Source organism: Nomia melanderi, chromosome 4 (assembly GCF_051020985.1).
Source record: "Nomia melanderi isolate GNS246 chromosome 4, iyNomMela1, whole genome shotgun sequence".
Taxonomy (NCBI): domain Eukaryota; kingdom Metazoa; phylum Arthropoda; class Insecta; order Hymenoptera; family Halictidae; genus Nomia; species Nomia melanderi.
In genome coordinates this window covers 14825038-14846490 of record NC_135002.1, presented here as the reverse complement: position 1 = coordinate 14846490, position 21453 = coordinate 14825038, and the positions used below count along the sequence as shown (strand labels likewise).

At 32.7% G+C, this 21453-nt stretch overlaps 2 protein-coding genes across 9 annotated transcripts; both read left to right on the top strand.

Moving 5' to 3' along the window:
- Positions 1 to 706: 706 nt before the first annotated feature.
- On the top strand, positions 707 to 8113 carry LOC116425361 (cytochrome P450 6k1). Of its 5 annotated transcripts, none has more exons than XM_076366617.1 (7): positions 707 to 778; positions 2112 to 2160; positions 2381 to 3470; positions 4236 to 4809; positions 6094 to 6315; positions 6749 to 7000; positions 7389 to 8113. In XM_076366617.1, exons 3-7 carry the CDS (start codon positions 3141 to 3143, stop codon positions 7553 to 7555), a joined length of 1545 nt encoding a protein of 514 aa, XP_076222732.1. In that variant the 5' UTR covers positions 707 to 778; positions 2112 to 2160; positions 2381 to 3140; the 3' UTR covers positions 7556 to 8113. The 5 variants fall into 5 exon arrangements, with proteins under 5 accessions (XP_076222732.1, XP_076222731.1, XP_076222730.1 ...); XM_076366616.1 differs by lacking the exon at positions 707 to 778 and adding an exon at positions 785 to 1542; XM_076366615.1 differs by lacking the exon at positions 707 to 778 and adding an exon at positions 785 to 1717.
- Positions 8114 to 9442: 1329 nt separating this feature from the next.
- On the top strand, positions 9443 to 21076 carry Pi3K68D (phosphatidylinositol-4-phosphate 3-kinase catalytic subunit Pi3K68D). 4 transcript variants are annotated; one of them, XM_031973126.2, is made up of 26 exons: positions 9445 to 9779; positions 10308 to 10555; positions 10654 to 10863; positions 10959 to 11193; positions 11287 to 11331; positions 11498 to 11759; positions 11848 to 12068; positions 12151 to 12259; positions 12336 to 12491; positions 12557 to 12786; positions 12850 to 12949; positions 13045 to 13464; positions 13543 to 13744; positions 13820 to 13993; positions 14060 to 14320; positions 14385 to 14573; positions 14647 to 14872; positions 15124 to 15270; positions 15338 to 15586; positions 15657 to 16093; positions 16162 to 16318; positions 16918 to 17153; positions 17227 to 17427; positions 18296 to 18492; positions 18571 to 18818; positions 18907 to 21076. In XM_031973126.2, exons 2-26 carry the CDS (start codon positions 10308 to 10310, stop codon positions 19078 to 19080), a joined length of 5334 nt encoding a protein of 1777 aa, XP_031828986.1. In that variant the 5' UTR covers positions 9445 to 9779; the 3' UTR covers positions 19081 to 21076. The 4 variants fall into 4 exon arrangements, with proteins under 4 accessions (XP_076222647.1, XP_076222648.1, XP_031828986.1 ...); XM_076366532.1 differs by having other exon boundaries at positions 9443 to 9779; positions 18296 to 18818; XM_031973127.2 differs by lacking the exon at positions 11287 to 11331.
- The last annotated feature ends 377 nt before the right edge of the window (positions 21077 to 21453 follow it).

Below are 21453 nucleotides of genomic sequence, written 5' to 3'. Positions count from 1 at the left end.
CCAATATAGTGCCATTACATTTTTTTCATTTAAAAGCATAGGTAAGAAAGATCAAGCTGACAGGGAAATATTTATAATTTACATTTATTTATACTAATTATTTAAAAATAAATCCTTTTGCTGATACATAAGGTGTTACTAAAATTTTTATTTTAAAGACCAGTCATTTTTAGCTAAATAAAGAAATTATGAACTATGACAACATATAAAAAGTTTACTTGAAACATATCTATTTGTACACGAGGAGTGATACACGAGGAACATCGTATCGTAATTGCTAACATGCAAGAGATACCAACGATAAAGATCTGTAACAACAGTTTTATTTGAGCAAGTAAAATTATGAAGAGACTTTAGCTACCTTCCTATAATTCTAATTTCGAAAAGAATTCGTAACAAATTTTCTCCGCAGCACTAACAATTTTTGAAATCTTCCATAATACTCTAGATATATACTTTCAAACTATAAAACAGCAAAAAGATGCAACAGAAATTAATTCTCAAAAACTGGCAAGGTAGGGGGTCTTTCTACAAGGGTCCTTAACACGCACACGTGGTCCAGCCGAGACGAGAAGTTGCGCCGGGAACAAGAAAAAAAGAGTGAAATGATTAACCGGGTCTAGGACACCGATATATCTTCCGGTAGTCGTCACGTGGGAGTGGGAAAGAGAATCTCTCGAAAACGAACGAGCAGCAAAAGTCGGAACGACCTAACAGTTAAGAGAGATGTAGAGCAGAGTTTCGCCTATGAGCGTGCATAGTTTCCAGTCGACAAGAGGTCAGTCTTTCAGTGAGAACGATACGCATTGCGTTATACGGGTCGCTTTTTTCCCCCCACCGTCCTTTCTTTTCCCTCCACTGCCTCTTCCTCCTATCTTCTTGTTGTCCCCAAAACTCGTGCAGTGTATTCGAAGTGTGCTTAGCCATCGCCGGCCACTTTGCACTCGCTGCTATTTATGACTTCCAAAAGATAATAGCTCCTCCGTTTAATAAGAGGCTAGTGCGTGCCACATGATAAAAGTCATCCGTCGGGTTACGTAAAAAATAAAGGTCGACCGAAAATATTGGGCTAGTGTTGCGCTGTGGTCCAAAAGACACGAATGTTAGAGGAATCCAGGGACACGTGTGAAGGTTCAATCGTTCGAGTACTTTACGGGTTTGCTCCATTGAACCGGTTATGTTTCTATAATCGCATTAGAGGCGCCGAGTGCTGTATAAACTGCTGAGCAATAGAAAGTGTGCATTAATGTGTGCAGATACATAAACGGGGTTCGAAGAGTACCACGCTGTAGGGTCGAGATTGACGCGCCGGAACTTGAACGCGGAGTGATGTTTTAATACGTTCGTCGTTGTACCATGTAAATGAGTTCATTGTTCTGTGTGGCTTTGTCTTATTAATTACTGTGGTTGAAACGGTTACGCATAGAAGTTTTTCGATGATTCACGTCGATTTTATGAGTGCGTTTATCGAATATTCAATTATAAAACGTATTTCTCGAGGGACTAAAATTGGTACTTAAAGAGAGATTATATTCTTAAAAGGTGTAAAATGCTTTCTAACATGTGCAGTTCAAATAATTTTAAACGGCAGTTTCGTGCGAATTGAATGTCGGCAAACGTAAATCCCCAGTGATGTTTTAATCGCCCGAACTAATCTCGCGAATGTTCATTTAGTAGGATTAGCTTATCCATAATGCGATAAGGAGAGTATTAAATGGTAAAAACCGACGTGAAACGCTATTTCAATCTTTTATATGTTTCTTGTGAGTGTTCAATCAAATGGAACTTATTTTCATCATAAAAGGTATTCTTCGGTGTATTAACAAATTAAATGGTCTTTTCGAAGTGTACGAATGAAATGAGTAGAAACTTGGCAATCATTTTTAAGTAATATAAAATTTGCTCGTTTTCGGTTTATAGACGTGCGACTGATAAAATCCCGTTTATATTTTAAAAAAGAACAAAATTGATACGTGGTTCGGATTATTAAAATAGAAAGGAATTTCACAATCATTTATTTCACGAAACGCAGATATCCTTTATCAAATTTCTTTTTCAATTTTTTTCGTTTTAAATTATCTGCAGCCTATATTGCTCGATTTTCATTGCAGGTTACAAATAATAAATTTTCAACAGTTCAATAAGAAGCATCGTTCAAAGGCAAGTGATTCAAAAGCGTTTTTATCTTTCCAAACAAAGGAAATGATATTCCTCGTGACCGGACACTTTCTCTAATCCCTGAGCGTGATAGTATAATCCGCTCCGAATTATTCTTTCGCTTTCTAATTTCATATTTCGTGGTTAATGATAATCAAATATATTTATCAATATATCATATTTCATTAAATATATATGAATAACTCCGAATAACATTTATTAGGTTGGACACGCCGCAGACGACCGATCAATTTATTCGATCGAACACTTTTTCCCAGGAATAGTAACAAAGAGCGCGTCACCGCACGAAAAATGTAAATACCGGACGACTTCCATTCTGTTGTTCACGTGATTCGACATATAATCGATCAAAGTGTCCACGAACGGGACACCAAGCCCAGTAAATCGCATAATTTGCATACAGACCCGCTAATCACGCGCGATCAGCACGTCGGTAAAAGGGTACAGTTGGGAGATCACTTGTGATGGCTAGGCTGGGGAATGCGAAATGATGACTAGTTGATCAGTTTTTGTCTGTTCTCATTTCATTTTCGATGCTCACTTGTCAATTTGTCAGTACGGTTACACCTAACCAAGGAAAAATATAGTGAAACGTGAAAAGTATAAAGAAACCAGTGTGCTGTCTCGCTAGACATCGAGTCATCTCCGAAGAGTAAATACTCGGAGATCACATCGCAGCAGGCATCATTAAAATTTCTCCTGGTGAAACGTGGGAATGCAAATAGGAGAACGGTGAGCAATCACTGGCAGGTGTATTATGCCTCTTCCATAAACAGTTCCAAGGATGCGATCGGAGCATCGAGCTGCGTAATTCGAGCTGTTGCTGCCGTAAAAGCCCCCTATTGTTTTCTGATTGACGTCGGTACCGTGCGTCGCTATGGTAGCTCGGTTCGACCGATATCCGGTGCAGTCCGGTGCAAAAATCATAAATTGAAGCAGACTAGCGTTTCTAACTGCACAAGATGGGATGTTTAGAGCTATTCCTGGTAGGACTGTTCCTAGCCATCCTTTACCGTTTCTTCACGTCGACCTTTGACTTTTGGACGAGCCGCGGTGTGCCTTTCCGCAAACCGACTGTGCTCTTCGGGAATTTCGCTCCAATGCTATTATTTCGAAAATCCCTGCCGGAAGGTGTCAAGGAGATGTACGACTGGTTCAAGGATGAGCGATTCTTTGGGGTCTTTCGGGTTAGAGCGCCTGTGCTGATCCTAAGAGATCCTGACTTGATCAAGAACGTTTGCGTGAAGAATTTCTCGTGCTTCGTGAACCGCGGTATACCGGTGAACTCTCAGGTAATTTTTGTTTGTAGCTGGTGAAGGACGAAGGTATGATTATGGTATGAATGTTTATCGAATTGTTAGTAAAATATTGAAGTATTATTAACCACTTGAATCCTAAGCGGCGCGATCGCAATTCTTCATTACACTAACTAAAAGTGCTAGTCTATCAGTTCATAGAATCAGATGAATCTTATTTATCCCTTTTCGTTCTAATTATTTACTTTTATTTTTGCTATTACCCGCTTAGAACTGGAAAATGTAACGATCGCATTATTTAAAATTTGTTTTTGTAAAAATAGGAAAGCGTAATTCAGTTTCTTAATCGAAACGAAAGAAGCGCGATCGCGCCGCTTGGCAGTTTTCGAGAGGGTTTTTGCAAAACCCGCGGGACTCAAACGGTTAAAATATAAATAAATACTGAAGCATTACACTATTCACTAAGTATTACAGTATGGATGTAGGAATAGCCTATGTTTCAAAGAAAAATAATAGAAATTATTGGAAAGAACAATGAAATTTATCTTCAACGTTCAGTATCTTTTTCAAGAAGCATACGTGAAAATACATTGCTGTTAACAAGATTATCTTCTCATCCGTTTTATTAAGTGTTTTCTTTGTACTTGCTAACAACCACTTATTTTATGAATATTGAACAATCTTATTTAAGAACGGTTGCAAACTACTTCCATTTATTTCGAGGTACTCCATTAAATTGTCAGTACCTTCAAAATAAATCTACCATCCCGGTAATTACGTTGAACATTGTTTTTCTACCAGGACCCATTATCTGCTCACCTCTTCAATCTCGAGGGCAAGAAATGGAAGAGTCTGAGAGCGAAACTGACTCCAGCCTTCTCCTCCGTCAAGCTGAAGAGAATGTTCTACCTGTTGGCAGAGTGCAGCGAAGAATTTCAGAAATTGATCGATGCGTCCTCGAGAGCCGATCGGCCGCTAGAGGTTCGCGAATTGGCGGCCAAATTTACGATAGACGTCATCGGTAGCTGCGCGTTCGGCATACAGATAAACGCTCTCACCGATGAGGAGTCCGAGTTCCATAGAGCCGCGAAAAAACTCTCTAAACCGAGTTACAAGACTACGTTGTGGAGGATGCTAAGGACTGCCATACCGAAACTGTACAAGCTTCTACGTGTCCAGGTGATCGATCCAGGCGTAACGAAATTTTTCAAGACCGTCGTGCTGCAAATGATCAACCAAAGGCAAAAGCATCTTGTCAAAAGGCACGACTTTATGGACCTGCTGATCGAACTGAAGAACAAGGGCAGTTTGGAGAACGAAACTGGAAATGGGCAAATCTACAACGAAGAGGATGTTGAAACAACCGAAGAGATAGGTACGTTGATTCAAGGCATCGCGAAAATTGGTTTTGGTTAAGGTCGGGTTGAAAAACTGTGATTACGGCGATGCACTAATGGAAGAAACATGCTTCATGTCCGTATTCGAATGTTTCTATCTTTCGCGTAGATTGCTCCACGCGTAGATATGTGGCTTGCCTCAGAAGAGAATGTTGTTGAACCGTGATCCACTTACGTGCTCGGCCCAAACAAAGATCGAAACTATGCAAAGTATTCATAAAATAAGGAATCTACGTTTTAAAATTAGCTTTTTAAGATTTATACATCGTTAGTGTTAAATGGAGCTGCTGTATGCTTGTGTATTTTATACAACTTAATCATTTTGATTTGTTGTGTGGGAATTGATTTAAAAAATTTGTTGAGCTAGATTCTATATCTGGTTTAATCTTAATTTGGAAAATAATGGAAAATTTGCATTTATGATATATTGTTTTATTTTCAATACAGTAACAAAATTTGGGAATCACCGTAGTAGTGGATCATTGAAAACCGACGTTTGAAATTCCCTGCATACTTCCTTATTCGTATTTGGAAAACAAAAACTACCTTCCAGGTTGTGAATGAAGAACTTACTTTAGTAAATATTTTGAACGCGTTAAAAAGTTCAAATGAAAAGATCACCATACGATAACCATCGTCAATTATAAAGTACATATTTTTACCAGAACATTTGTTAATGTAAAGAGTAAACATGAAATTCGTATGCCTATACAGTTTCTCAACTGGTAACCCAACAAAAGCAAAAGAACGTTTTACCAATCCAAACGTATTTTTGTTGGAATAAGTATTTTTTCACTAACGATGAAGACTCTGAATACGTATTCCATTTAATTACGTTAACATACAATTCGACCAACAAGTAAACAGAAATGTATAAGGATAACTTGTCCTAAATATAACTTTCATAACGCGCTGTATCAATTTCGTACGACTCAATTCTATTAATCGAGTAACGTTACGTAATTGATAATACTACAGTTAATATAAGTTGTCGGTAAGACGGCCGGAGTGTAGCCGTGATACATTGCTCTAGACGGTATAGTTTCGTAGCGAATTAATCAAGATAAAATTGACAGTAAGTACTTTATTCACGACTGCCGCTAGAATCTCTCGCTTGGAATGAAATCGTGTATTTCGCGTTAATCAGACGATCGATTACATTCAGTGAGAGGACGGGTTACGAGGAAATGGAATGAATGTTCCAAATAAGAGAGGATGCTTTATCCAATGTCACAATATCTCACATGAATCGTTATTTATAGAACTGAACGAGAACAGTATTGCCGCACAGGCGTTTGTGTTTTTCGCTGCCGGTTATGAAACGTCATCGAACACAATCGCGTTTTGCCTTTATGAACTCGCGCTGAACAGTGAACTTCAAGAAAAGACGAGACGCGATATTCATGACGCTATTGACAACGGAGATGGCAAATTAACTTATGATGCTGTCCAGGACATGAAATATCTTGACACGGTTATTGCAGGTAAAAGTTAACACTCGTTTCGTATATTCTTCCTGCTAGAATTACCATTTTATGAGAGATCCTTCGAGCTTCGAGTATTCGAAATCTACGCGATTTCTTTTTGTTTAAATCTCTATTCTAGATTATTATATTTTGTATCAATTGCTGCCTTCATCGTATACTCAACAGCATAGATTCGTCAAATGCAAACCTGGTATTTTAATCCCTTGACCTATGGTTTCTTTCACAGCTACGCTGTGGATAAGAAATCGAGCACGCTAAAAAATTTACTGTAGAAAATTAAATACCCTAAAAAGATTTTTTCCAATTGTATGAAAGTCAATAAAAATATAAATTTCCTTTCATTACACATTTTTAACAGAATACAAGAATGAGTTCCTGATTTTTCTAGGAAATAAAGCAGGGGTAATTTATGTTTGAAAATTTGTTTTAGAAACCTTGAGAAAGTATCCTCCTGCTTCGCTTCTGTCCCGCAAATGCGAATATCAGTATCAAATACCAGGCACAAAAATCGAATTACCGGCAGGTATGAGGGTGATCATACCGATCTACGGGCTTCATCATGATCCAAAGTACTATCCGAGTCCCGCGACGTTTGATCCTGAGAGATTCACGGATGAAAATAAACGAACGAGGCATACTTACACGTACCTCCCGTTTGGAGAAGGACCGCGCAACTGCATAGGTAATTTGTTTATATTGTTTTTGTTTTTTTCGTGTTGTTGTTAAAGGTGGTAACTGTATGGTATAGAGCTTAAATAAAAATTAAACTATATAATATCTGTATATAGATATATATTATGTATGGAATTTGAATGTCATATTATTTTATATTTTTCGTTGATTATTATTCAATGATTTTCACTATAATTCATACTTGGAATTTTTATTTAATATTATTAATGCTTTACAAATTGATCGATCATACTCATAACAGAGATATTAGTAACATTTTTAAATGACATCACCTGTCCATTGATATGATAACAAGATTTGTCAATATCGGTAGTATTGCATTACTCCACAATCTATTGTATCAGATAACGTTTTACGAGATAAAACTGCAATTTCAGGAATGCGATTTGCTCTGCTGCAAATCAAAGTAGGGATAATTTCGTTTCTAAGAAACCATCGAGTGGAAGCCTGTGAAAGGACAACTACGCCGATAAAATTCAGTAGGCGGAGTCTTGTAACGACAAGTGAGAAAGGATTCTGGCTGAAAATTGTACGGACTACTTAAATCTAATAGATTTATCTAAAAATTTGAACCACAAAATGGATTGACTTTCAACGAGTTGTCGTGTAGACAATGAAGCTCTTTCGGTACTTAATATTCCCAACATATTTTTGATACCATTAATTACTATATTGGCGTTTTAATGTATTTTTTACTTTTTTATTTTATTACATTTAAATGGAAGTTAAAATAATACAGATTTGTTAAATGTTTTTGAAACTCAGAATTGATATTACTTTAAGAAATTTAGCGAAGATTGCAATTTTTGTCCTTTTTAATAAAATAGAATACTTAGTAAGAATGGCAAAAATCTTAAACTGAAACAATATGTCATATTACTACAAGTAGCATATTCTATTCTTTTATTCTAAGATAAGAAGAAATTTTTTCTACTGTGAACATTTTTGCTATAAAATAGTAAATAAGATGAATGTTTTTCATTCAAACAATTATTTTACTAAGATATTCTTAAAGAATGTACTTCTGTCTAGTATTGCTTATATTATATTTTGTAACAATAAAACTTTTGTATTTTGATAAGTGTCTTCAATATTATAGATTAAAAATTATTGTAATACATTTTGTAGAACAATGTACATACAAATGTAATATTTATTTTGTGAACAATTTGGTAAATATTGTGGATATACTTCTGTGATGTGTAATATATATAATTTATATAATATATAAATTAAATTTTACTTTAGTATTTTCTGTAACTATTTTACAAGTAAATCTCTGTAATACTTTAACATATGTCCTATAATATTTTGCTATTAAGTTTCTTAAGGATCATATATCACTTGCTAACATTTTTAAGAATTTCTTTTTAACATTTTTTTCCATATTATTTTTGTTATTAATTGAAGTATTGTGTAGTTGTAATATTAAAAGTACAATTTACAAACATATAGTACATGCAAATATAATTTTTCGATCTGAATAGAAGTTGTTAATTAAATAATTAAGTCATAAACTGAGCAATAAAAAACTAACAGGTTTTCCATCAACCCTGTTTGCTGTATGGCACAATACGTATTTCTATCAAATAATAAATTGTTTAATAAAAACATTAATACATACATTTTAACATCATAAAATTCAATGTATATGCAACAAAAATTATTTAAAGCATTTAATAATTTTTATTTTTTATAGGATTAATTTTAATTTGTCTAATTATCAAGAATTATTTTTTGATTTTTCTTAACAATTTATCTCGGCAGTGAAACATTATAACCAACTTTCTTCTAGGAATATCAGCTTTAAAAGGTATGTATCATTTATCTTTGTGTTTCTTTTTGCTGAAGTGCATATAAATAGTTCATAAATTACAAAATTCATTAATGACAAAGAAAAATCTCAAAAGTTTCTAATATAAAAATAATGAAATACATATAACATAAAACGGTACTGTTAAAATGATGCAATTACCTACATTGAGGAACACAGCTTTATGGGAGGGGCAGTAGTTTATTTTATGTTTAATTACACTTAATTTAGTAAATATCGGTAAAGAACGATCTTATATATTATCAATAAATTCATTTGGATGCTTTACACTATAAATAAGAATAATATGGACTACTTTAAAATTTCAAAGTAGCAATAATTATTATTACACGCACATTGGAGACGTCTGAGCACACTATGTGCTGTACATAATACAAAAATGGTATTCCTAACTGTAAGCAATCCTACGCGTTCTATGTATTAAATCACTCTAATCAAATAAGGTTTGGTGTTCAGTTTGAGCAAATTAAGCAGCTGATCAGACAACGCGCCGAAATGACTTGATCTTCTTACTTAACTATGTACAGTCACCACTTTCAATTACATCCACAGTATAGTCAATCTTTTCATTCTATTCTATCGTTATGTATTGATTGTAAGACGTGTCGTGCACGAGGGTACCAGCGTATGTCGCGTAGTATTTCGTTACATAGTCAATACATATACACATTTGTTGAGTGCTTTCTGCTCATACATTGCTATTGGTGGCAGCAGCTACAAGTCAGTGCACTCTTCGTTCATAAAGTGATATTTGTGCGTAGGTGACCACTACGTGTACACGGTGATTCGTTTATACACAACGGCCAATAATAAGATAGAAAATGTCATTTCCTTGATTAGGTGACAGTGCTTTTCTGCAATCTGTATTATTCTTCTGCTCGGCGATTTTTCGCGATACCTGACAGTGAGATTATCCGACGAAAATAATGCTACGGTAAGCTGTAAATCCGTTTACGTAGACGCGTAACACTTCTGTCTCTTTTAATTGATGGCAAAACCTTTTGAAACAATAAATCCCATGTTAATGATATTATTTCCTTCATGCTGTAATCGGTAATAATTTTGTAACCAGAGTAAATATAATTACTTTAACTGATACATTGTAATTCACTTAACGTCGCAAATTCTTTATATTGCCAAAAATTCATCACCTGTCATTTAGTACTTGTAAAAATATTCTTTATAAACTTGTTATTCTTATTGTTCTTTTATCATTGGTAGTTATTGAAATTAAGTATTTTTACATAAATACTTCGAGTATAGGTTAGAATGACATTATACAGATCATGTTCTCTATCTATTACTGTTTTGTCATAGTTTTAAATAATTCTTTTATTATTAGTAATGTATCAATGTATTGTTGATATCAAGTCATACTTCATTTTTGAGCATCCATTTATATTTATATCTAATTACCTTTGTTAGCGTTTAATGTATTAATCAGAGTCTAATCTAATTGTAGATGTCACACTACAATAGAAACCCAAGTAGTCAGAGGCCTACGGTGATTGATTACGAACGTCAATTTCAAGAGGATTTAGAATGTGCACAAGCATTGAGTTTAGAAAGTCTTGCGTTAGAGAAATTTAAATTACAGAAGCAACGGTCTGAATTTAGTACTATTCCACAAACACAGAACGATGTACATAAAGGAAACAATATTGTACATAGTAGTACATCAGAAACAGATAGTGTACATCACGTTGAAAAGTAAATAATATTATTTAAATTCTTAAATTATTAAAATATTGATATTTAATATAGTTCATAATAATATCGAGTACAAATTCTAAGAATAAAAATTACAGATTTCAATGTAGAAGTCGACCAAGGCCAGGAGCCTTTAATACTAATCAATCTAAAAATGCTGTGATATTAGCACCACCACCAATTCCATCTAGACGAAATTCAACGTCAGCTACAACAAGTCAGGAGCAGTCTGATGACTTAATTAATTTTACAAGTCCAGTAAAACAAGATAATTTAACTGATTATTGTTCACCTCCTCTTCCTCCATCGTAAGATTTCAATTTAATTACTGTTATTGAAATACTGTTCCTCTAATTACGAGTTAAAAAATTATAAATTAAAAATAAATATTCTTCTTTGGCAGAAAATCAGTAATAGAACCAAAATGGGAGACTCATCCCATAATATTAAAGAAGCAGGCAAAAGTAGCACGTAGTAGTAGTTCAGCCGGTTATCACTCTAGAGACTTCCGATATCAGTCACTTTCTCCAGGTCCTGGATCTTCCACTGCACCTTGTACACCTGGGACTCCAAAAATTAGTCCCATCATGCCAAGATCCAGTAGTATTAGCAGTAATGTACCTGATGCAACACCGCAAGTAAGCAATGCTTACAATTCTAATAATAATATATACGATTTGGAATTATTTTTTTTATTTTTATAATAACTTTATTGACTATTCTAATTACAGCCTGCATGGAATTTTTGTGATTTAAAACATTATTTTTTTATGCAGGTATATAGTGCAGTACATATCTGTTTTAAACTGAGTATTAGTTCAGTAGTTACATGTAGATGTAGCAGTTTTAAGTTTGTTAATACTTTTTATTTGATATTAGATTCTTTAACTAAAACAAGATTATATATTTTTTCAAGAATACATATTAATAATTCATTTACAGATACCTCCATTGCCTATGAACTACAGACCGAGTATTACTTCTTCTGTATGTAGTATTCAGAAGCCTACGTTCTCTACAGACGATGAGCAGCTAAGTGTGTTAAAAGTGATAGAGAAAAAGCCAAATAATAATCTTATAGATTTGAGTTCTTTTGATCATATAGAAGATAAAACAAATGTTCGAGTCAGTGTACTGGAAGCATTTGATCCATTACTTGTTAAGACTGAAAATCACACTGATATTGCACAGGGACATAAAGATGGTAACAAATTTTTACAGATATAAAATTACAATAAAATTATGGCATAAATTAAAATACTAACTTCTAAAAATGTATTTTGTATAAACAGAGGCACAATCACAAATTAGTGGATCAGTATATGATCCATTTGATCCATTCGATTATATGTATAGCACAAATGAAAGTGTTAATTCAGATCCAGTATATGTAGCTGTAGAAAAGTCTGCTAAATCTCCAGCTTTATCCCCAGCAGCACCACCACCATTACCTCCTAGAAATTCCTCTGCTTGGAACACAATTGAAAGAAGAAGAACTTCGTTAGATAGAAGAGTAAGTTTTAAAATAATTATTTCAGAAATTTATATTCTAAAATTATTAGTAATTTAAATTTTAATATTCTCAATTTTCATAGCAAAAACGACAGACTCGTTTATACGAGAATGTAACAGTAAGGAAAACTAGACCATCGCTACATGATTGTGATCTAAAAGCTTTTCACGAGATGATGAAATCTGTGCGAAGTTAGTAAATCAGTAAAATACCATACGTTATTTCTAAAATTATTCAACATTATACTAATAAGTAAAATATATACAGGTGATTTTCCATTTAATGATCCCAGTACAAATATTGGACATATAATCAGTCCAATGATAGAAAATTTATATCCTGATGGCACAAGCATAAAATTGGTTGTACATCCTCAGTTAATGGATTCTGAAGATACTCCGTCCATTTCATTTACTTGTAACGGTAAGCTTTTAAAGTGTGTTAGATAAATTGTAATAATTTAATGCTGTATAAATGTCTGTTTTCAGTCAATTGCAGTGTTGAACATGTTATTCTTAACGTCGCCTGTTCGTTAGAAGATGAAGACACAGTGAACATAGAAAAATATTGTTTGAGAGTATTGGGATTGGCAGAATATTTTGCACCTAATACAACTTTAGCTCAATATGAGTATATACATCAGTGTATTAAACTAGAAAAGGATATTGAATTAGCAATCCAAACAAAAGCACAAATTAAAAGATCCATAGCTCGAACAGTAAGTATATATTTGTAATTAAAATATTATAAGTAATTATAACCATATTAACTTCTCCAATAGCTTCAGGATGATAATCGTGACCAATGTCTTAAATTAGAAGATATTCTTCCAAATGAACCTGTTCAACCTATTTCTTACGATACACTACTAATTTTATTAGGTACGAAAGTAGTAAGATTATTTTATTATACCATAATAAAAACGTACGTAAAAATATCAATAATATAAATACAAATATTTTTATGAAAATTGTAGAAACCGTAGAAAAAGAAATGGAACGTGTAGAAACTGCTGCTATACAATTAGCGACTGCAAATGATAGGTCAAGTCTTTTACCACAGTTACAACCTCGTGGCGTTGTTCAAGCAGTGAAAGCAGTCTGTGCGCTAATGGGAAATATAGAAACGTTTGAAATCACAGAAGCTGTCGATAATTTTGTGAACGCATGCTGTCAATTTTTACCCCAAGTTCATACAACAAATATTGAGTGCAAGAAACCTGAAATCTTACATGAAGATGGCGACTACTCCGTTGTGACTTTAAGAACAAAATTTCCAGATGTAATTGGTTCTCACTGTCGTAAAATTCGCGACGCAATTCAAGATCTTGTAGAAACTTATTGCCATGCGTTTAGAGTTGACTTTGAACTGAATACCAAGGGAGAATTTCCAACAAGTAACATCATTATATTACATATTTTATTCCGCGGTCATTTTTAACGAAATGTAATATACGTATTGTTTTATATGACAGATACTTTAATATCATCTGATGTATTGGACACTGTGTTAGTTCGTGTTGGCGCATTACATAGGCTACCAGGATCATGGAAGCATGATGATTATATTGTTGCGGCCCAAATATTTCACGGAACTAGACCTGTTGGAAACCCAGTTTTGTCCGAACCTATGGCAGTCAGTTCTAATTTTTATCCTAGAATTTTATTCAATTCATGGTAATGTTTCTGTAGTTTATTATTTAAAAATGGTATCTTATTTTTCGAATCTAAATTAGAATTTTAATGAAAAAGGTTGGAGTTCCATGGTATAAGCGTATGTCAAGTACCAAGAGAAGCTAGATTGGTATTAGTTTTATATGGTCGCACATTACAACCTACTGAACACGAATCAAATTCGTCTACGGAAAATACAATGCAAAAGGAAGAATTGGGTTGGGGTGCTATACAATTTTTCGATTATGAAGGGTAATTAATTATGTTATAAAATACAAAACAGTGTACTTTATTCTATACATTTTGTTTTTATTGTAGAGTTATGAGTCAAGGAAGTTTCTTCCTATCTTTTTGGCCAGCGATTGCTGATAAAAGATTAGGACCTGCTCCAGCACCTGGAATTCATCCCCATGGGGATACGCACCCTATTATTGGTTTAGAATTGCCCGATTATGGGGGAAAAGTATTATTTCCAACCGAATTGAGAGATTATGATGTTGAATCTCTTGATTTCAATTCATTAGATCAGAATACTCAAGAGTTATTGATAGATATTACGCAACAAACAACATTCTCAAGGTATTAATTTTAATTTAATAATCATTGTTAATGTATTTTTAATATTTGTTTTTATCGTTTATAGACCTGCTATCGAAGACAGAGAAATTTTATGGGAGAAACGTCATTATTTACACGATATACCAGAAGCTTTGCCTAAAGTGCTTTTAGCTGCACATAGTTGGGATTGGGCATGTCTACCCGATCTTCACGCATCTCTCAGAGTTTGGAGTCCTCTGCCTCCAGTTCAAGCTCTACAATTATTATTACCTTGGTAATTTAACGTTCAAAATGATTAATTTAAATAAACATTGTTTATAACTAAAATAATCATAGATATATTATAGCTTTCCAGATATGAAAGTTAGAGAAATGGCAGTCGGTTGGATCCGGGAATTGAGTAACGATGAACTCGTGGATTATTTGCCGCAGTTGTTGCAAGCATTAAAACACGAGACATACGAGACTTCGTCCCTTACGAGATTTTTAATAGAACGGGCATTAATTTCGCCGCGAGTAGCTCATCATATTTATTGGCTGCTAACGCAAGCATTACCGGGACAAAGTCCCCAGGTACAGATTATATGATAGTTATAGACATTATTAACAAATTCATGTTCTTCACAATTCTCATGAATTGAAAGAATAAAAGCTGTATAATACTGTATATGATGTTTGAAGGTTTTTTGAATCTGTTGAAATTTGTATTAATTGTAAATTTCCATATTTATTAAGTATCGAAACTCTAATTTTTAAGTTTGTAGTGTCATTGAAATTATTTGGTAGGTAAGGCTGTCAATTCTTTCTATTCGTTTATTTTATAGAATTCTGCAGAAGCTACTCCAGAAGATGACAAAAATATTAGTTATGCACGTTACCATAGGAGGTTACAATTGATGTTACGAGCATTGCTGGCTGTGATTGGCGATGCACTAAGAAACAGCTTTCTCACGCAACAATTACTAGTTAAAGTATGCATTTAAAATAGTGTATTGTACACTTTTAATATAAGCAACAATTTAATTGATATTCTTGTAGAATTTACACGAAGTGGCAGAAAATATTAAACTAATAAAAGAGTCATTGCGGATAGATGCTCTTAAAGTTGGCTTACAAAATATACACTGTCAGTTAATGGAAGATGAAGGTACATGCTTACCATTGTCACCTGGTAAACAAGTATTTGGTATAAACGTGCAAACCTGTTCATATTTTCCATCATTCACTCTTCCATTGAAAATCAGTTTCATTAGCAATGACGACGTTATTTGTCCAGCGATTTTTAAAGTAAGTTTATTGCATAAGCGTTTATCACAAAATTTATTATCTTTTACTTTACACTAAATTACTTTTTAAGGCTGGCGATGATTTACAACAAGATATGTTAACTCTTCAAATGGTTCGTATTATGGATAAACTTTGGTTAAAAGAAGGCCTTGATCTGAAAATGGTAACATTCGCCTGCGTGCCTACCGGGCATAAACGTGGAATGATAGAAATGGTTGCAGATGCAGAAACATTGCGAAAAATACAGGTTGAATTCGGTCTAACTGGTTCTTTTAAAGATCGACCAATCGCTGAATGGTTAGCAAAGCACAATCCTTCAGAACTAGAATATGAAAGAGCTGTTGAAAACTTTACTGCATCTTGTGCGGGCTATAGCGTTGCCACTTACATTTTAGGAATTTGTGACAGACATAACGACAATATTATGTTAAAAACATCAGGTCATTTGTTCCACATTGATTTTGGGAAATTCTTAGGAGACGCACAAATGTTTGGTAATTTTAAAAGGTAAGAATCCTTTACCTTTGTGTATTTTATGTTTTTAGTTAAAAGTCATTTTATAATATTCTAATCAGGGACAGAACACCGTTTGTGTTAACTTCTGATATGGCATATGTCATAAACGGTGGTGATAAACCTTCAGCCAAATTCCATCATTTCGTGGATCTGTGTTGTCAAGCATTTAATGTTGTACGAAAACATGGAAATCTGATATTGCATCTTTTTGGATTGGTATGATTATTAATTTATCCTATATTGTATACTTTAACACCATTATATTATCATGAAACAGAAACTTACTATTAATGTTATCGTAATATAATTGTTTATCTTATGAAAGAAATTCCTTTAAAAGCAAAGGAGTTTATTTTTAACTGGATAATATAATGATATGAGCCATTATTTTGTTTCAAACCGCAACGGAAAGACTTATTCATGCACTTTATCAGAAAGCGGTCCCGTATCACACTAAGTTTGTACGCTATACGTCGTTAATTGGCTTTTATCGTTTGAGGTCTCATAATGTCATATGCTGCAGCGGTCCAAATTAAGAGAAGTGTTAACTACTTAGTTCGAGGACTAATAATTTAATAATTAGAATTTTTTGAAATTCTGTGCAGTGTGATTTTATATATAAGAAAATTTTATTTTACTACAAGTTGTTTAACCGGAAGTGCACGAAAAACGTTATAAAAATGGATAATTTATTACGTCAACAAAATAATGTGTCTGCCTCTCAGAAACTACGAATTATAGAATCAAAGCTTACTGATATTGAAATCAAAGAATTTATGAACAAGTCTAATATGAATAATTACACAAACTCACAGATGACTTCATCTGGTATTCCTGGTGTGACTGTGGATGCAGTTAGTTATGTACAAAAAGCACTTCTTCCGGAACAAACGAATCCTGAAGCAGCGGCAACCTTCGCGCGAATGATCGAAAGTTCACTTAAAAGTTGGTTCACACAGTTCAATTTCTTCTTGCATAACTTGGCACAACTAAGATTTTCGGGTGATCACAATGATGGTGCACTATTATCATTTATTCCACGCATATATACGTAAGTCTATTGAGAATTTTATAAAATTATATAATGCATATACATTTTAAAACTATTTGCTTGGTTGTTGCAGAATGCAACAAGAAGGTCAACTTACAAGTGTTCAAGTACATGGATATCAAAAACGATATGACCCTGAAAAATATTATATGTATATTCTGCGTATACAGCGGAAAGGTCATGCAGATCCTACTTATTTATTTCGTTCGTACAAAGAATTTTGTGAATTTTATCAAAAACTGTGTATTCATTTTCCACTTGCGAAAGTTGCTAGGTAAGTAATGCGCACTTTTACGTAGGTTGTAAAATATTACCACTGGTTGTAACTTTCATACATTTCATTAAAGAAAAAAGAATTGCTCATTTATCATCATTTTGCGAAAGTATACTTTTATTTCAATTTCATTTTTATTAATAGTTTGCAATTAAGTTTCTTTTATACTTCATCTGCTAATGTATGTTTTTATTTTTAACATTTTTCAATTGTATATAAACTGATAAGAAATTATTTACTTTGGTTTCCACTCGTTTTCTCATTATGTTGAGCTGTTTAATTGCTTCAAATCAGTGTCAATTACCTTTTTCTAAATTGTCATTTGCATGCTTTTGGGATGTATTAGATGGTCCGGGTCGCTTACAAAGAGGGTAATCAGATTGTGTAATTTTTCTATAAACTTCTGGTGTAGGAAGTTTCGATGTTTTATGTTGCATCGGTATTTGAGCGCGGAATTGTGAGAGTCCCATTTCTAATTATTTTAGATTTTCCTTGAAAACGAGAAAATATAAAATAAATTTATTATATTAAAAATATTTCAACAGTACATACCTTCAAAAATTAATTCTTCTTCACAGCTTTAATACAGTTTGTATACACTATATTGTACGAAATTGCAACGACTGTACATATAAAAAGAATGTGTTGTATTGTTACTTTTAATTGAAAAGTATTTTATATCTTCATTGTCAACTTCGAATTGTGTTATCTTTTGTCATGCTATCTAATCAAATGAAAATCTTTGATATGAAAAATATTCCTTCCAATGTATAAAATACAAATTACAAATATATGTATATTTACTAAAGGTTAATATGATTATTCTAATGTAACTAATTTTAATATAATTTTTTTTCACGCAATGCAGTTTACCAAGTGGCATAAGTGTTGGGAGGTCTAATATAAAACAAGTTGCCGATAAACGTCGAGCAGATATTGAAAAATTCCTTATAAGTTTATTCAAAATGGCCCCAGAAATTTCACAGAGTGACTTAGTATATACATTCTTTCATCCTTTATTGAGAGATCAACAAAATGCTGATATACATTTACGTAAAGTAAAAGGTACAGTAAGATTTATAAAATGTAATTATACAGCAATTAAAAGTAATATAAACATTCTATTACCTTTTTATCGAATAGTTGGAAATTGGTGGGCTGAAAAGAGAGTTAGGGATAATGTACAAAGTGGACAAATTAAAATGTCGCTTCACTACACTCGTGGAGCATTCCACGTAATGGTACACCATGCACGGGGATTGCCTAAAGTTGCTAATGGCCAAGAGCCAAACACATATGTAAAGGTATATCTAAAACCTGATCCTACAAAGAAAACCAAAAGGAAAACAAAAGTTGTGAAAAAGAATTGTCATCCTTCATTTATGGAAATGGTAATAAATTAGGAAAATAAAGTGTTTTCATCATTTCTAATCACATGAAATATGTTGCGTGCATAAAATATCAATTTGTTCATTACAGTTGGAATATAGAATGGCTTTGGATGTTATTAAAGAAAGGACATTAGAAGCTACAATATGGAATCATGACACTCTACAAGAAAATGAATTCCTTGGTGGAATACGTTTACCACTTGGACGTTTGGATTTAACAAGTGAAATAATTGAATGGTTTCCATTAGGAAGTATTCGATGAAGGAATGTATAGAAATTTAAAAACTATATAAATGCTCATGATTGCTAGATCTATAAACTTCAATCTTATCGCACAATACTAACGATAGTATTTTTACCGTACACGTTAATAGTACAACTAAAAAGTAGCCCTTACAATATCATTACGAACAACATTGACACGTGCTTCACATTTGATCAGAACGCTTTTTAAAACATGTTAGTCAGTGTCCTATGATCTATTGCAAAAGTATAATTGATGTGAGGATAGAAACACAGGCATATTTCATAAAATTATTCTACCTTTGCAAAAGAAGTCATAAGTTCAGGAGCAAATTCCTTATTGATCCAAATGCCTAGTCATAAAAATGGTTATTGACTTTGTGTGGATTATGCAGGGTGAAACACCTATCTCGATCACTTCGAATATTTACTTAAAACGTTGAAACATGGGATTTAAATAGCATCACTGAGCACATCTTATAAGGTGCGTGCTTTTTTGTGGGTGGAAGCGTTTTAGAGATTTCAAGGTCACCTTGATTTTTTTTTACTGGAACGCCCTACTTTTTGTACGATAGTTCGATAAAATATCAAATTCTGAGTATAAATATGTTGACCTTCATATGTCCTGTGACCTTGAAATCTCTGAAACGTCATCACCCATAAAAAAGCACGCACCTTACAAGATGTGCTCTCTGATGCCATTTAAATCCCATGTTTCAACGTTTTCATAAACTGTACCGTTAAGTAATTATTCGAAGTGATCGAGATAAGTGCCTTACCCTGTATACTACAAGTATATTATAAAATTATTTGGACTTGCGATAATTATTTTATTAGTGAAATTTTATAAAAACGTTTATTTATTCTATTTTTGTCAAGAAATAATCTCTGCCAATTGTAAATAGATTCAAAATGTTTTACGGTATTATAGCGAATTGATTACAATGATTCCTAGTTAGATATGTGGTTGACAATATAGAATTATATACGTATATATATATAAATTTTACTTGAATATAAGTTCTTTGTCAGCGATAACGAATATATCGGACAGTGAAAAGACAATTTTTACTTTCATATGGAAGTTTGAAATTATATATGAAAATAATCAAAATATCTCTGCCTACAATAGTAAGATCTATTTGAAGAAAAGTGATGTTTGTCGCTGTCTTCTACAAACCTTTTTTCCATGCAAGGAAGGAGAATGAAGTTATGTAAATATGCTTTTTCACATATTAATAATTTCGCAATTATTTTTTACGTATTGTGAATATTTTAACATCGCTTCATTAACTAAGCGAGCATAAAGTTACTATAACGAAAATGAAGGTTCATGTTAATACATTATTGACGGGTAATTTTTAGAGTCTAATTTGATTTACAAGATCAATAACAATATTTTTATAGCATCTTTACTCTACAAGATTTTTAGATTCCTGACTTACCTCCACTGCGAAATGAAGAATTTTATTGTCATAGTTGAGTCACAGAATTAATTATATCGTGAAATATTAAAAAATACTGATGCCTAATCTACTCCCTGATGTTGGTGTATTGATACAATTAATTTTAACCTTAATTTTTGTTATAAACATTTGTCGCGTGCAATGAGTTAATTGAATAGTACAAGATAACGTTCTTTCTTTTCACTTACGTGGACCCTGATATTATATTTATAAAAGAAAATATTATTAGCAAATAAGCCTATCGCTTTTGCATTATTTTCCTAGAATAATCACTTTTACAATGCTTTTGCATGTGCTTTTCATCTACAATGTAAGATCGTACGAATTTTAGTAATTTATTTGTAAATCACTTTACTTATATACTCGACCGATTCTATTAGATGTAGAAATACAAGAAACATAAATGGCCGTGATAATTTTACTGCATTTTTATGAAACATTTTACTATGTCACTTGTGTTACAAATAATTGTGGGTAACACTGCAAAATTTCAATGACATATTATTTGCTTCTTAATTTCCAATACAATATTAACATCCACAAAATAAATTGTGTATTTTAATGTCTATGTACCTTTCTCAAATCTGTGTTATAATTAAGCTAATTTTCCTCATTTTATTTTACTAAAAGAATTCTTATTCAAAAATATGTTAATTATATATGCCTAATACAGAAAATAAAAAATTCATATATGGAATGTCAGTAACTGAAAGAAATGGTTAATTGTATTTTCAATTTTGTTCAAATTTTCATTTATAATTTTAAAGAATACATTCCAAGCGTATATAATGCTTATTGTAAAATATAATTTACTATTAAGAATAATTTTCATAAATTGTTCTTATTATACATTACTGTTTATAGATAACATTATACATTAAATAATATTCAGTATTTGTTATAATATAGAATTGTATAAAGCAAGA